The 14,403-nt window shown below is 42.0% G+C and overlaps 2 protein-coding genes across 2 annotated transcripts; both read left to right on the top strand.

Moving 5' to 3' along the window:
• Positions 1-271: 271 nt before the first annotated feature.
• Positions 272-6,861, top strand: LOC107592576 (homeodomain-interacting protein kinase 1-like). Its single transcript, XM_016282105.1, has 8 exons — positions 272-605; positions 2,416-3,098; positions 3,624-3,809; positions 4,068-4,202; positions 5,708-5,868; positions 5,959-6,111; positions 6,336-6,479; positions 6,765-6,861. The coding sequence occupies exons 2-8, from the start codon at positions 2,418-2,420 to the stop codon at positions 6,859-6,861; spliced, it is 1,557 nt and encodes a 518-aa protein (XP_016137591.1). The 5' UTR covers positions 272-605; positions 2,416-2,417.
• A 1,976-nt stretch (positions 6,862-8,837) lies between these two features.
• LOC107592565 (beta-1,3-galactosyltransferase 6-like) lies at positions 8,838-13,024 on the top strand. Its single transcript, XM_016282098.1, has 2 exons — positions 8,838-9,157; positions 11,348-13,024. The coding sequence occupies exon 2, from the start codon at positions 11,355-11,357 to the stop codon at positions 12,357-12,359; it is 1,005 nt and encodes a 334-aa protein (XP_016137584.1). The 5' UTR covers positions 8,838-9,157; positions 11,348-11,354; the 3' UTR covers positions 12,360-13,024.
• The last annotated feature ends 1,379 nt before the right edge of the window (positions 13,025-14,403 follow it).

The following is a 14,403-nucleotide window of genomic DNA, read 5'->3' as shown; positions in this document are numbered from 1 at the left end:
GTACATTTTCATGTCATCATGCATTGTGTGTAATATTTATATAGAGAGACATAATGTCTGGTAATGATGTTTTGTAAGGTATTTTTAGATCAGTAGTTCCGTATTGGTATTATGTAAATGAACATGTTTAAAGAACATCCAAATAAATAACTGGATTAGTGATTCGTTGTAAAAAAAATGCCAAGGGTGTCTACTATCTTCCATTACAGTGAGGCCGTGTGAGTCACTATGCCTTTCCAGCTGGAAGCACGTTGAGCAGCCAGCGGCATCTGCGCATGCGCAGTCCTGAGCCTGTGGACAGGAAGCCTGACAGAAGCAGCTGATACTCAGGCTTTGGGTGTTCTGGGCAGCACAACAGCCGCTTTCTGCCTGGGTTTTAAACGGGGCTTTTTAAGTACAAGGACAGAAACCGACGATTTTATGAGCAGCGTGCCCAGTCACCCCGCACAGCGACTGATGGAGCTGTATTTTTATACCGGTCGCTGTTTATTTTCGAGTTAACTGCAGGGCCGGAGCTGCTCAGTAACAATGCAGGCCTAGAATCCAGATCTGAGGGATTTAAAGCTCTCCTCTGCCCCAGACGCCAGGATCAACAACACGCTCAGGTATTAATATAGCAATAAACATCCATTTTATATATACATCCGCGTAAGTGTAATTAAACTAATGTAACGTTAGACATACAATGCGTTTGAATTGATTGATTTATTTGTAAAGGAGTTTTGTTGAGCTCTGGTGATTTTTTTTGTTGTTGTTTTGTTTCATTTTCTCATTGATTTTTCCTTTTATTCTGAGCTACAATGCTTTTTATTTTTTAATAGTTAATTATATTCGACGCGTTATATTGTAACACTAGCTCTCTAACGATTGGTTGCCTAGTAGCCGACAGACGATACAATGTAGCTGCAGATTCGAGGACACCGGAGACTCGTTCCGTTCAGTGATTGCGATATATTTAATGCTCATATAGAAAGCAAAAATCATCGCGTTGTTTCCCCATTTAGTTCGTATTTCCTTTATTTGCTTCGCGACATTAGCGCAGTTTTCTCGAAAAGGGTGGAGTCGTTTGATGGGTGTAAACATCTCGCTTTAAAACTGCGACCAGCAGCTGTGTAGCTCGTTGGTAATATTTGATATTTCGGTTGTGTGTTGACGATTTGATGTGTTTTTTTCTTTCTCTTCGATGTTCTGCTTGCAGTCGGTCTCTCTGAATGTGCTCGTGTGAATCAGGGTTTCAGCATTTTCCTCAATCCAGTCAGATGCTAGTATGACCAGCAGTTTTACAAATAATCGACATTAGCGCAGTTTTCTCGAAAAGGGTGGAGTCGTTTGATGGGTGTAAACATCTCGCTTTAAAACTGCGACCAGCAGCTGTGTAGCTCGTTGGTAATATTTGATATTTCGGTTGTGTGTTGACGATTTGATGTGTTTTTTTCTTTCTCTTGGATGTTCTGCTTGCAGTCGGTCTCTCTGAATGTGCTCGTGTGAATCAGGGTTTCAGCATTTTCCTCAATCCAGTCAGATGCTAGTATGACCAGCAGTTTTACAAATCGAAAATAATAATGTTTTTATTTTATCTGTGTGATCCGACCTGTGTGTATGTAATGCATGGATAATTCAGATACGAGACGAAACATTTCACAATTTGACCTGCCTTTAGCAGTATTTCCACTCTAAAATGATTCATATTATATTTAAAGAGATTACAGATAATTTACAGGTAGGTAGCTTTATTTCCATTATAAAATTATTCCGATATTATCACAGATTTTATAAATGAATAAATGTATTACATTAATTTACTTTATTTCCATTATAAAATTATTCCGATATTATCACAGATTTTATAAATGAATAAATGTATTACATTAATTTCCCCCCCCCCCCCAGACTATACCTCAATACTTAATATAGATTAAAATATACTTTAAACCTGACAAAGACAACAACTATTACATCTTGAATTCTGACATAAGGATAAAAAAAAAGCTGTCTGTGTCCCCACCAGTTCTGTCATATATTTATAAAAGCTATGAGATTAATATAACAGGCTCTATTTGATAGATTAGTCATTTGTGCATGTTTTGTTTGCACTGTCACAAATTATAATGAAATTGTTTGCATGTTTTAAGAAGAACTATATTTTTCTTCACTTTAAGTGTGCTTGTAGTAACAGTCAACACCAGAAAAACAACTTACTGAATTTAATTTAATATTAAAATTTGGTTGTTTGATCAACACGGCAGGATTTTCTCACTGAACGCTAGATTTGTCAGTGTTTATAATACTTATGACGCATTATTTTTTTCATTATCTTGACTGTGTTCGTTCAATCATGCTGAGATATCAGTATTGCCATCTTTTGTGTTCTTTCTGTGTTCATCAATGCCGAACGCATTTATTCAATATTCGCAGGCATGGCTTCACAGCTGCAGGTTTTCTCCCCTCCGTCTGTGTCTTCCAGTGCCTTCTGCAGGGTGAAAAAAATGAAAGTGGAGAGCTGTGCTTGGGATGCTTCCAATGAAGCGTACAGTTCTGTGGGCCAGTACAGCTTCAACCCTGCTGCGGTCCTCCCTTTCAGCTCCTCCGGCCTGGTCTTCCCCCCAGCGTCCCGGGGCCAGGTGGTGGTCCGTGCTGCAGACAGCACCGGGAGCCTCCCGCGGGGGTCCAGTCGCAGAACATCCCACAGGGCCCACCACACGGAGTCCCACTCCTCCCGCGGGCACAGGTACGGCGTGAAGAGGAAGAATGAGGTGGTGGAGAGCTCCGGAGGAGGCGGAAGCGGCAGCGTTCAGATTCTGGAGGAGCTCTCTGCTCCTGCTTTCTCCGCACGTACGGGAGGAGCGGGGACCACCGCCCAGTCCATCCCCCACTCGGCCCCCACCACCAAAAGCAGCAGCTCCAACGGGGAAGGGGACTACCAGCTGGTCCAGCACGAGATCCTCTGCTCCGTCTCCAACAGCTACGAAGTTCTTGAGTTTCTCGGTCGGGGTACGTTTGGGCAGGTGGCCAAGTGCTGGAAAAGAGGAACTAATGAGATTGTGGCCATCAAGATCCTGAAGAACCATCCGTCATATGCACGTCAGGGACAGATCGAGGTATGTTATGATAGTATCTACGTTTCTGGGTTATTGTTTTCCAATCTCAGGTTATCACCTTATCAAGATTTCACGGGGTTTCATTTCCGCTTAATTTTGCTGCAGAGACTGCAACTGGCATGCCTTTTTTTTTCTTTTCTTCTTACTCCATGATGAAACTAAATATGACTTTGCCTGTGTTCCCCCTCAAGCTAATAGGGTTAATAAGTAAATTACATTATGCTCATTTTGTCCTATCTGTCAGTTAATATATTCAGGGATATACAAATTTTAATTACGTGCAGTGACTTGAATAGTTTTAATCTACCAAGGTTTTTGCTGCTGACCTTCGATAATTTAACCACAAATGACTTAAGTTAAGCATCACGTCTATTTCATTTTTATTTGCCAAGTTTCTTTTCCTGTGTTCTGTTCTTGCGTTCATGTTGCGCCCTCTACTCTTCAGCCTTGAATTGGTCATTCAGTCATTCAGAATTTCAGAAAGATGTTTTACGAATAATTATTAATTTGATACAATAATGCAAGGCTTCCCCATCCTTGAAAAACCCTCTGAAAAATTTGTACAGACACTCTTTTGTTTTTTTTCTTGAAGGGCTTCCGTCTTCTAGTAAATCCTCTAGCTATCCTGTCAGGATGGAGAACAGTGTTCCTGTTGTCCAGCAGAACCAGAACACGCAACCCCTTCAGATTCAACCCAGCATGCTGACACAGGTAAGACATATTCAGCACATTGTTTGTGAAATGGTGGCATAATATCTAACACTGACGTTCCATCATTGCAATCTGATGAACTGCTAATTAATCCAGTTGAGTTGGAGAGGAAATGTCAGTCCTTAAAGTCTGCATGGACACCTGTTCGGCTACTGGCATGTGAGATCACAGCCTTGTACCCCTGACCTGAGTCTGACCTTTTGTCTAATCTTTCCGTGCTTTTTGCCCCTTTCCCTCCATGGTGCCCCTCCTCCATAGGGCTCCTGTACGCCTCTGATGGTGGCCACGCTGCACCCCCACACAGCGGGAGTGGCATCCCAGTACCCGCTGCCCCTGGCACTGGGCTGTGGGGCAGGAAGGCCTGCCCTACTGGAGCAGACAGCCACAGTGCTGGTAAAGAGAGACCCACCCAGCGCTCTACCACTAACATCATCATTTCTCATTGACCCCTCTCCCTCTCTTGGGCTCTTTCCAAAATCTTGCTTAAATGCATCTTTCTTTCTAATCCTACTCTCATTCTGGTCTCTCTTATGTTATAGACCATATCTTTTATTTCTTTCGGATCTCTCTTTGATCATTCGGGATCCTCTTTAATCTCTAGTTGATCGTTACTGATCTTTTGTTGTTGTCTTCTGTTGTTTGTTTGTTTTTTCAGTGACACTTTGATCTTTTGTCCAATCACCCATCTTTTTTTCTGATCTCACTTTGATCATTCTGGATCCTCTTTGAGCTTTACGGACCTTTTTGGCATTTTTGTTTCTTTCAATTACATTTTTATTTATTTTCCCGATCTCTGTTTTTATTTCTGACCCCTATATTTTTTCTTTCTGAGTTTTTCCTCTTTCTTTTTTCAGCTCTTCCTTTTTTTTTTTTTTTAATAATCCCTTCTGTATTTCTAGTCTATTCCTCTCTCCCTCTCCCTCCCCCTCTCCCCCTGCCTCTCTATTTATTTATTTCTAGTCTTTTTCTGCTCGTTCTCCCTTTCTTTTCCTTCTCAGTCCCTCTCTCATCATTCTTTCTCAGTGCAGGTCTGCTACAGGCATGGGAGGCATGTGCTGACTCTTCTATGCTTTGCTTGCAGCTTCTTGTTGTGTATATGTGTGTGTGTGTGTGTGTGTATGTATGTGTGTGTGTATATATATATATATATATATATATTATATATATATTTTTTTTTCTATCCTTCCTTTGACCTCCCTCCCAGCCCCACCATCTGTTTGGCCCTCCTTCTTCTCTCAGGGGAGGAGACTGACCTTGTCTACAGCTCAAAAACACTCGCAGCCATGTTCCTCTCCCTCTCATAGCCATGTCTGTCCGCAGGTACTCTAGTGCTGCCCATACTGGCATGGCAGGTCTTTTGGACAGGTTTGCTCTGTGGAAACGCTCATTGTTTTCTGACTATTTAACAGCCATGATTTTTCCCAACAGGTTGCCGGACTACTCTTTCCTGCCCCCATCTTTAATTTGTAATGCTCGTGTTTGATTTATGCATGCTGTGCTTGTCTTGGCTTTTAAAATCATACGAAATGGCTGCGCTGCATCTAAAGCCGTCTAATGCTCTGGGAGAGAATTGCATTTTTTTTTTTTTGTGCATTGATGGATTCTTTTATTCATTTAGTAGTATTTTCTGCAGTGCAGTGATGTCACATCAGCATGTTAGTTGAAGTTCTTGATCATTCTGGCATGGCACAAATGTTTAATTCAGAATTAAATGGCCATATATGCATCATTGTCACTCATTGTGTGGTGCAGGTTTGGTCATAGCTGTTTTTACCTACGATTCATTTGCCAGTGAAACTTATTTCAAATTTGATTGACAGTCAGTTGTACACTATGACTTGTTTAAGCGTTTTTCCAAGTGCCAGTGTAACTAAGGCAAATATTTTGTCATCCTCCAGCAGGCCTGGCCAGCGGGAACCCAGCAGATCCTCATACCCTCCACGTGGCAGCAGGTGCCTGGCATGACCATCCACAACTCCAGCCACCAGCCCGTAGTGACCGACCCGCCTCTGGAGACCCTACTCTCCGAGAACTCTACACAGCAAACTTCAAGCTGGAGGTGAATGTTTAGGAAGAACCGTAAACTTTCATTATAGTATGGTAGATGTTTGAATGTGCTCAATACTGATTGGATGGTTGTTTCCTGCAGGGCTTCTCAGAGCGGTCAGCACAATGGCGTCGTCCAGCAGAACCCTCACATCCTCGGCGGCCTCAATCTTACTCAGTCTCTCAGTCGAGGAACGTCCACAGTCACACGGTCTCAGAACAAGAGGAGCAGGGTCTGTTGTGACACTGGCAGCAGGTATTGGGCCATTTACTTTTGACGCTCAAATATTTCAATGGTATGTTAATTTAGTTTTATTATTCCGAACAGTTTTTTTTGCTTTGTGTGCTTGAACTATTTTTAAAAAATAATAAAATAACATGATTTGATACACTAATGCGAGGACGTGCATTAGGTGTCCAGATGATTTTTAAGGGTGTAAAAACTTTAAATTTACTGTCTGTCTATTTCTGTATTCACAGCAGTGCTCTGGTGGGCTCTCAGGCATTCAGTGCTATTCTCACTCAGCCCATCATTATCTCCGACACCCCGAGTCCTGCTGTCAGTGTCATCACCATACACAGTGACTCTGAAGATGAGGACGAGAGGAAGTTCCACCCTGCTAGGTGAGTGAGCTTACTACCTGGTATGATCGCCATGTTTTCACATACGCAACAAAAAGTTTGAGGTCAGTAAGATTTCCATAAATAATACTTTTATTCCACAAGGATGCCATAAATTGATCAAAAGTGACCGCCTAGACATTTTATGTTACAAAAATGTATATTTCATATATGTGCTGTTCATTAACTTTATGAAGTGTTAATTATAAAACAAATATATAATTTCCATCCATGTGAAAATCCACAAATGTTCCCTAAAAGTCAACTTTTTTTTTTTTTTTGCCCAAGGACTAATGTGATCAGTTTTTTTGACATTAAGTGTGCTTTATTTGCAGCATTTCTGAGTAGTCTGCTTTTCAAACTAGAGAACACCAAATATGTCTGACCCTTGACCGCTGCGTGCGGTCTCTGTGACCCCGTTAACGTGATCTTTGAAATTGCTCAAAATGACACTGTGACTGACCTCTACGGTCCTTCTTGTTCTCAATAACATGACGTGCCTTGACATTCTCTCCAACATGTTTGGCAGTGTTTTTGAGTTCAGAGAACATTTAGCATCAACCAAGAAAGTACTGTACACATTTTGTAATGTCAAGCCACAATGGAAAAAAAACACCTCTATTGTAATGCCATCAAATAAACGAACATCAATTCAGTTTTTGTATCTTGCTGTTTTTTAGCTTTTCTTCTCTACCCTGGTTGTCTAGACATCACATTCTTTTTGCTTGTCCATTTGTCCCATTTCCAGACAGTCCAGTTGGTTTAGGATGATCCTGAATTGAAACATCCAAGGGAACAGCTTCAGCTTAAAGGGGTCATATGATGCTATTTTAAAGATCATTATTTTGTGTATTTGGTGTAACAGAATATGTTGACATGCTTTAATGTTCAAAAAACACTATTTTTCAAATACTGTACATTATTGTAGGTCCTCTATGCCCCGCCTCTCTCAAACGCTTAGTTTTCTACAAAGCCCCTCCTTTGACAAGTGCAGTCTGCTCTGATTGGCCAGCTGACCCAGTGCATTGTGATTGGCCGAACACCGCAAGCACTCGTCGGAAATGTAACTCCCCTTACCATAATCGCGAAAGGGGCCTGAAAGGGGAACAGAGTCACGTGACAGACACCGTGATGAAGCTGGTATGTGTTTGCAGTACACAAGCCACGGTTAAGACAGCTGACTCCACTGTGATGTGACGCTCTCTCGCTCTCTCTCGCTTTCTCTCGCGCTCTCTCGCTCTCTATCTCTGGCTCTTTCGCGCGCACACACACCTCCCCTTACCATAATCGCGAAAGGGGCCTGAAAGGGGAACAGAGTCACGTGACAGACACCGTGATGAAGCTGGTATGTGTTTGCAGTACACAAGCCACGGTTAAGACAGCTGACTCCACTGTGATGTGACCCTGTCTCTCGCGCTCTCTCGCTTTCTCTCGCGCTCTCTCGCTCTCTATCTCTGGCTCTTTCGCGCGCACACACACACACACACACACAGCGTCTCACTGACATGACTGCTTCAACACTAACTGCAGTTACTGAAACCACACGTTTGGGCGGCATTATGCTAATATTTCCACATAGTGAGGTAGATATGTGGGGGCGTGTTAAAACGAGGCGTTTTAGGGGGGCATGGCAGAGTCTTAACTTTGATAAAGAATCTCTCTTTGGTTTTGAGACTTTAGTCTGAGTACGGACATGATAATACTGAACACCAAGATGAAACCAAACCACATTCCCTCGCAGGAGAAAAGAAATAGTCTGATTGCCATGTGTTACAGCAGCATTTCAGAGAACTTCTTGACAATGAACCCCGATAGCACAAGTACATCACCGAGACGTCTATTTGACATCTGCAAGTAGTGTTTTTTAGTGTTTGCTCATCTGCAATACCTCTCTATAGGACGTTTCCTATCAGATGTCAGAATGTATATAAAAGATCAGATCATGTTTGTACAAAGCAGATGCTTTCCAGATGAAGCGACCTTTAACAGACGTACGTGTGCTATCTGGGAACTGCATATCCTACGGGAGTAAAGTGACATACATGCATGTTAACGTTATTAAAGAGAGAGAGAAATATAAAGGCTTTCTGGTGTTTTGTGTAAGTTAACTAGATTAATCTGACTTCATTGCAATCTTGAATCAGCTAGCAAGTTATTACTACTCCACCACACGACGTGGTTAACAGCAGTCCTATATGATTTGACAAATGCGGTTCAAACGACAGAGATATACGACAATGTTACTACGGTTTACATCGTACTGTGGAAGTTAAGCCAGACTCCCTGCATAGCGGCAACTATCTGAAATAAGCATGTAATCATCCAGACCGGTAGGTGGCGCAGGTCGTCGACGAAGCTGTCAGAGCAGCGCGACTTCAGTCTGTGGTTGTGAACGGGAAGTGCGGGCTGTGTGCGTGCATTTGAGCTGGAAAATAATAATAATAATAATGAAGCGTTCAAAATGCTTTATGTTTTAGTCTGAGGTTTTCGGTCGTCGCGGGAGGTGTGTGCGTCTGCTGTGTGTAAATATTGTAGGTTTTGTCTGGAGAGGCAGAAGACAGAGTTGTGGTTCACCTCCAGCACATCAGCTGCTACTGCAGAACCAAACCGCCTCTAATAATAAAGCAGCTCATGATGAGCCAGAAGCGCAGTGCATGATCGCTTTGCAGGGAATCTAGCAGGTGAGTTAATGTGCACGCTGCGTGATGAATCTTTAGTGGTCTCAATGTGGTTTTCTAAGCTGGTTCCACAAAATAATACAATTGTATTATTTACTGGTTTCTTTATATTATTATTGTCTATGTAGTTGACATGCTATACTTTGTCTAAAATGGTGTAAAACAACTGAATTATTTTTATAACTATTATCCATGCCGTTTTTATTGCCTTATTAGAAAATATTTTACCGTGACTACATTTAAAAATCACTAGTTATTTAAAAAAAGGCATTTAAAAATAACTAGTGAATTAAAGCATAAATGTATATAAAAATATATATATATAAAAATAACCTAAGATTGTGATGTTTATTGATCAGGGGTGCGTTTCCCAAAAACATCATTAGCTAACTATGCCGGTAAGTTCCATTGAAAACTTGCAACCATAGTTGCTTTTGGGAAACGTACCCCTGTTCTGTGTCATCTACCCTAAAGGCCTGTTCACAACAACATGAAAATTCGGTCTGATTTTCGCAAAAAAACGGCGGACAGGCTGAATGAAAGTGCAGATTCATTATGTGAACAGTAGGTGGCGCTTATAGAAACGCATAAGTACAGCGTTAACAGGGTTGACACCAGTTACACAAAGCAATACTGCTCAACTTCTGTGTCTATTAATTAATGCGAGGTCTCAATTAACAGCGAAATCTCTTGGGCCAAATCCAGTCATTTCAATAGGAGTTCATACAGTCGGAAGTAAAGCACAGGTCAGAACATTTTTTACATTTAGTTTTACATATTAATACATCCAAAATGTAAAAAAAAGTATGCTTTTAAAGGGGTCATATGATGCTTTTTTTAAAGATCATTATTTGGTGTAACAGAATATGTTGACATGCTTTAATGTTCAAAAAACACATTATTTTTCAAATACTGTACATTATTGTAGGTCCTCTATGCCCCGCCTCTCTCAAACGCTTTGTTTTCTACAAAGTCCCTCCTTCCGACAAGCGCAGTCTGCTCTGATTGGCCAGCTGACCCAGTGCATTGTGATTGGCCGAACACCACAAGCACTCACACACGATGTGCAAAACTCCGCATTTGAACAGTCAATAGCAAATACTTAAACTAATAACAAAACAGTAGCTGATTCAGAAGCGCCAGATTGTCATAGCAAAGTCAGAATGACCTCCTCTCCTAGGTTCACGAAACGGTCGTCCATAAAATGCATTGCTGTTCTGTTGTAAGTAATCTTAAAGATTCCTAAATGCATCTACTTTCGGAAGGCCAAATAAAGTGCTTTTGCTTTCGCCTAGAAACACACAGCGTCTCCCTGACATGCTGCTTCAACACTAACTGCGGTTACTGAAACCACGCCTTCTTTCTTTGCTGCACATTTGGGCGCATTATGCAAATATTTCCACATAGTGAGGTAGATATGTGGGGGCGTGTTAGAACGAGCCGTTTTAGGGGGGCGTGGCAGAGTCTTAACTTTGATAAAGAATATCTCTTTGGTTTTGAGACTTTAGTCTTTGCAACTTCAGGGATCTTATCTATGCACAATCAGCTTGTAACACTCCAAAGAGAAAGGAAAACTTGAAATCGCATCATTTGACCCCTTTAAAAGTATGATTTTAAAGTATGCTTTCTTTTAATTCAAGAGGCCACGGCAGAGTTCACCGAACTTGAACTTTGAAATGAAGCGAATTATGCAAGCGCTTGTGCTTCCTGTTTCCTGCATTCGTATGTGTATGAATGGAAGTCAATGGTACGGAAAGTGTAGTGTGACCAGCCCTTAATGCATGAGGGCGAAAAAGTTCCCCGTGCAGATTTCGCTCCTCTTCAAATTAGTCGTGCAAATTTGCTGCGCTGACCAACAGAGAGCTGCTTGAGTTGAAAGTGACTTGAAGAGTGCTTCATACATTGCTACACTATTGAGAATGGACCATGTCCCGTTTTGCCCTCAAGATTTCGCTAACGTGACCCATGTCACGGAGAAGTAGGTAAATCAAACCGCACACGACAAAAAGCGTGAATCGTATGGTTGATCTGTTTTCTTTTCAGTGCGATGGAAAAGAGATCAGTGCACCTCTCTGTAAAAAAATCTGTTGCATGCAAATATGTTTCTTGCACCAAATGTTAGTTTTGGTGTGAACAGGCTGTAAGGTTGCACACATTTAGTTAAGGCTTGTTTGATTTCCTTCTGTCCTTCAGTGACATCATGAATTTGGTCCGTCTTGTGTGTCGTCACAAGACAGCCCTGGCACTTGGTGTCTTCTTCCTATTCGCCGTCGTCCTTTTGTTCCTCGCCAAATGTACGTCTGAGACACTGAAGCCGGCTGAGTCCCCAGGGGCGGCGCCGCGGGCCGAGTCACGACAGAAGCAGCCGGCAGGGCCTCCTCATGCCAAAGAGCTCTCTACATTCCTGGTCGTTCTCATCACCACGGGGCCGAAGTACACCGAGCGTCGCAGTATCATCCGGAGCACCTGGCTGACCAAGCAGGATCCCGAAGTGCTCTACTGGTTTGTCGTCGGCACAGAGGGTTTACCCGCCGAAGACCTCCAGAACCTCGAAACCGAGCAGATCCGTCACCATGACCTCCTCCTGCTCCCTGACCTCCGGGATTCGTACGAGAACCTCACGCAGAAACTGCTTCACATGTACTCCTGGTTGGACCAAAACGTGGACTTCAAATTCGTTCTGAAGGCCGACGACGACACCTTCACCCGCTTGGAAGTCCTCAAAGAGGAGCTGAAGACTAAGGAGCCCAGCCGACTCTACTGGGGCTTCTTCTCCGGCCGCGGGAGAGTGAAAACGGCCGGGAAATGGAAAGAAAGTGCCTGGGAACTGTGCGACTACTACTTACCTTATGCGCTGGGTGGAGGCTACGTGCTGTCTGCTGACCTCGTGCACTACGTACGTCTCAACGTGGGGTTTCTAAAGACCTGGCAGAGTGAGGACGTGTCCTTGGGTGCCTGGTTGGCCCCTGTGGACGTGAAGCGAGTTCACGATCCGCGCTTCGACACGGAGTACAAGTCGCGCGGCTGCAGCAATAAGTACCTGGTCACTCACAAGCAGAGTTTAGAGGACATGTTGGAGAAGCATCAGACACTACAGCGCGATGGGCGGCTGTGCAAAGAGGAAGTCAAACTGAGGCTGTCCTACATTTACGACTGGAGCGTCCCGCCTTCCCAGTGTTGCCAACGGAAGGATGGCATCCCCTGACATCTGTGATCTTATGCATTTTTTTTCACTTGCTATTTATTAATTTATTATCAATGTTGTGTGTCGAGCCGAAACAGCATTTCTTAACCTTTTGAAAAGGCGTTTTAAATTAGAAATACGGGAGATGGTGTTACTCAAAAGCTGCTCTTTTTGAGATCGAGATGTTCTTCCCTTATTAGGCTGATTCAACATAGTCAGCTTGTACGGAGAGCCTGGGGGATTCTGGGTAACGGGAACTTTGATATCAAATATTTCTGCTGTATTCTCTGCATTCACCTTCTGTACTTGATGTCCACCGATAGAATTCTCCATCTTATCGTTCATTTATAATCGTGAGATGTTTGGAGTGTATCTGTTGTAATAAATCTACATTGATAAGAAAAGGTGGGGCCAGGCTAGCAGTTTATTAATGAGAAAGATAAATGTTCATATACATGTATTTTAACAAAACAGATGGTTTTTCATTGTGATCGAGAACCTGAGATGGTTTTCTTTGAGAGTTTTGCTCACAAATTTGCCATATAATGATAAAGCTGTATTGAAGATTAGAGAACTTGACCGCCAAGTTTGGCAGTATTTCTAGTATGTTATGTGTTGTGACGGAGCTGTAAAAATGTACCTCAGATTTTATTAAACGTTTTTGTTCTGTTTTTACACCACATCAGTCCCCTTGTATGATTTAAAAAAAAAATGAATAAACGTTTTTATTAAAGCCATGTCTTAGGATGTGATCATATTTACCCTTTGTACAGTGAAATTCTGTGAGAAAAATGCATCCATCTCAATCAGAATTGGCGCAATGTGGAGGAAAAACATTTTTCCATTCGGATTTGACATTGGATTCATGTTTGTTAAACTTTGAGCATCCAAATTCGCCGTGTTGAGCAATATAAAGCTACTTAGTTTGAAAGTGACTTAAGTGCTGCTTCCTGCATCACTACACTATTGATAAATGGACAGTGGACCTTATTTGTCTGAAATTTTTTCACCTAAGTTTCACTGCACAATTTTCAAACTCGTCGATCGTCGTTGTTTTCACACCGCATGACTATCTGGGGTAGCATTCAGTCGCTGCTGTGTTCACATTGCACGATGGATCGGCGACAGGGGGTTTCACACTGCATGACTTCACAATAGGAAGAATCGCTGACAGCTCCAGATATTTAGCATGGCAAATATTTTGCGGGCGACGTGTCTGCGATTCCCTCAGATCGCGTCTTTGATAATTCACACTGCGTGATTGTCACTCGCGTGAACGAGCACCGATTTGCCTCCGATGTCGGGCATTTGTCTGCGATTTCGCAAAACCTGTCGGCGAGTGAAAAATCGGGCTAATATCGTGCAGTGTGAACTCGGCATAATGTGACCACATCTCGACATGAAATTACTGAAAAGAACTCCACGTGAAAATGTGAATTACATCTGAATATTTACACACATCCACATACGGATTTAATTTATTTCTTTCCAAAATTGCACTGACTAGGAGACATACGGCCCTATAATTTCTGCGATGCGGAAAACATAGACTGGTTCGATTTTACTATAAATCCAAAGACAATGGTTACTATTGTTAAACCATGGGAACCACAAATTAACCATGGTTTTTGCTACACTAACCATAGTTTAACCATGGAATTTGTAGTCAAAATAAATACAAATGGTAATCCATTTGCCAAAAAAAAAACAAGATTACTGTACTTTTACTATAATAAAAGCATGGTTAATTTTTGTAAGGGAAAAACATGACTCATGTTCAGTATTAGGATTTTTCTATAAAGATATTGTAGTGATGTACTCATTTTGACATGTAGGCAATTTAGAAAGTATAGTTTTGTTAAATCTTGAGTATTAAAGTCATGAGAGAGATAGATATCAGGGCAAAATAAAGAGACTGAAAAGAAAAATGGAAGTGAAGGTGCAGTTTGCATGTCCCCAACCTAAGGATTTAAACCTTTTTTTATGTGAGGTCCATACAAAAAATAGGGTTGTCCATGTTTCAGAATTTGTTGTGGGTGTATGAGTGTGAGATTTCCCGGCCTGA

The sequence above is a fragment of the Sinocyclocheilus grahami genome, unplaced genomic scaffold, assembly GCF_001515645.1.
Source record: "Sinocyclocheilus grahami isolate Dianchi unplaced genomic scaffold, SAMN03320097.WGS_v1.1 scaffold154.1, whole genome shotgun sequence".
NCBI lineage: Eukaryota > Metazoa > Chordata > Actinopteri > Cypriniformes > Cyprinidae > Sinocyclocheilus > Sinocyclocheilus grahami.
This window is presented reverse-complemented; position numbering and strand designations above follow the sequence as displayed.

Excerpts from the sequence above, each read along its gene's own strand:
- LOC107592565 (XM_016282098.1), top strand. The coding sequence starts at position 11,355 with ATGAATTTGGTCCGTCTTGTGTGTCGTCACAAGACAGCCCTGGCACTT.
- LOC107592576 (XM_016282105.1), top strand. The coding sequence starts at position 2,418 with ATGGCTTCACAGCTGCAGGTTTTCTCCCCTCCGTCTGTGTCTTCCAGT. Across the intron at positions 3,810-4,067 it reads AACCCAGCATGCTGACACAG|GGCTCCTGTACGCCTCTGAT; the intron begins GTAAGACATATT and ends CCTCCTCCATAG. Across the intron at positions 4,203-5,707 it reads AGCAGACAGCCACAGTGCTG|CAGGCCTGGCCAGCGGGAAC; the intron begins GTAAAGAGAGAC and ends GTCATCCTCCAG.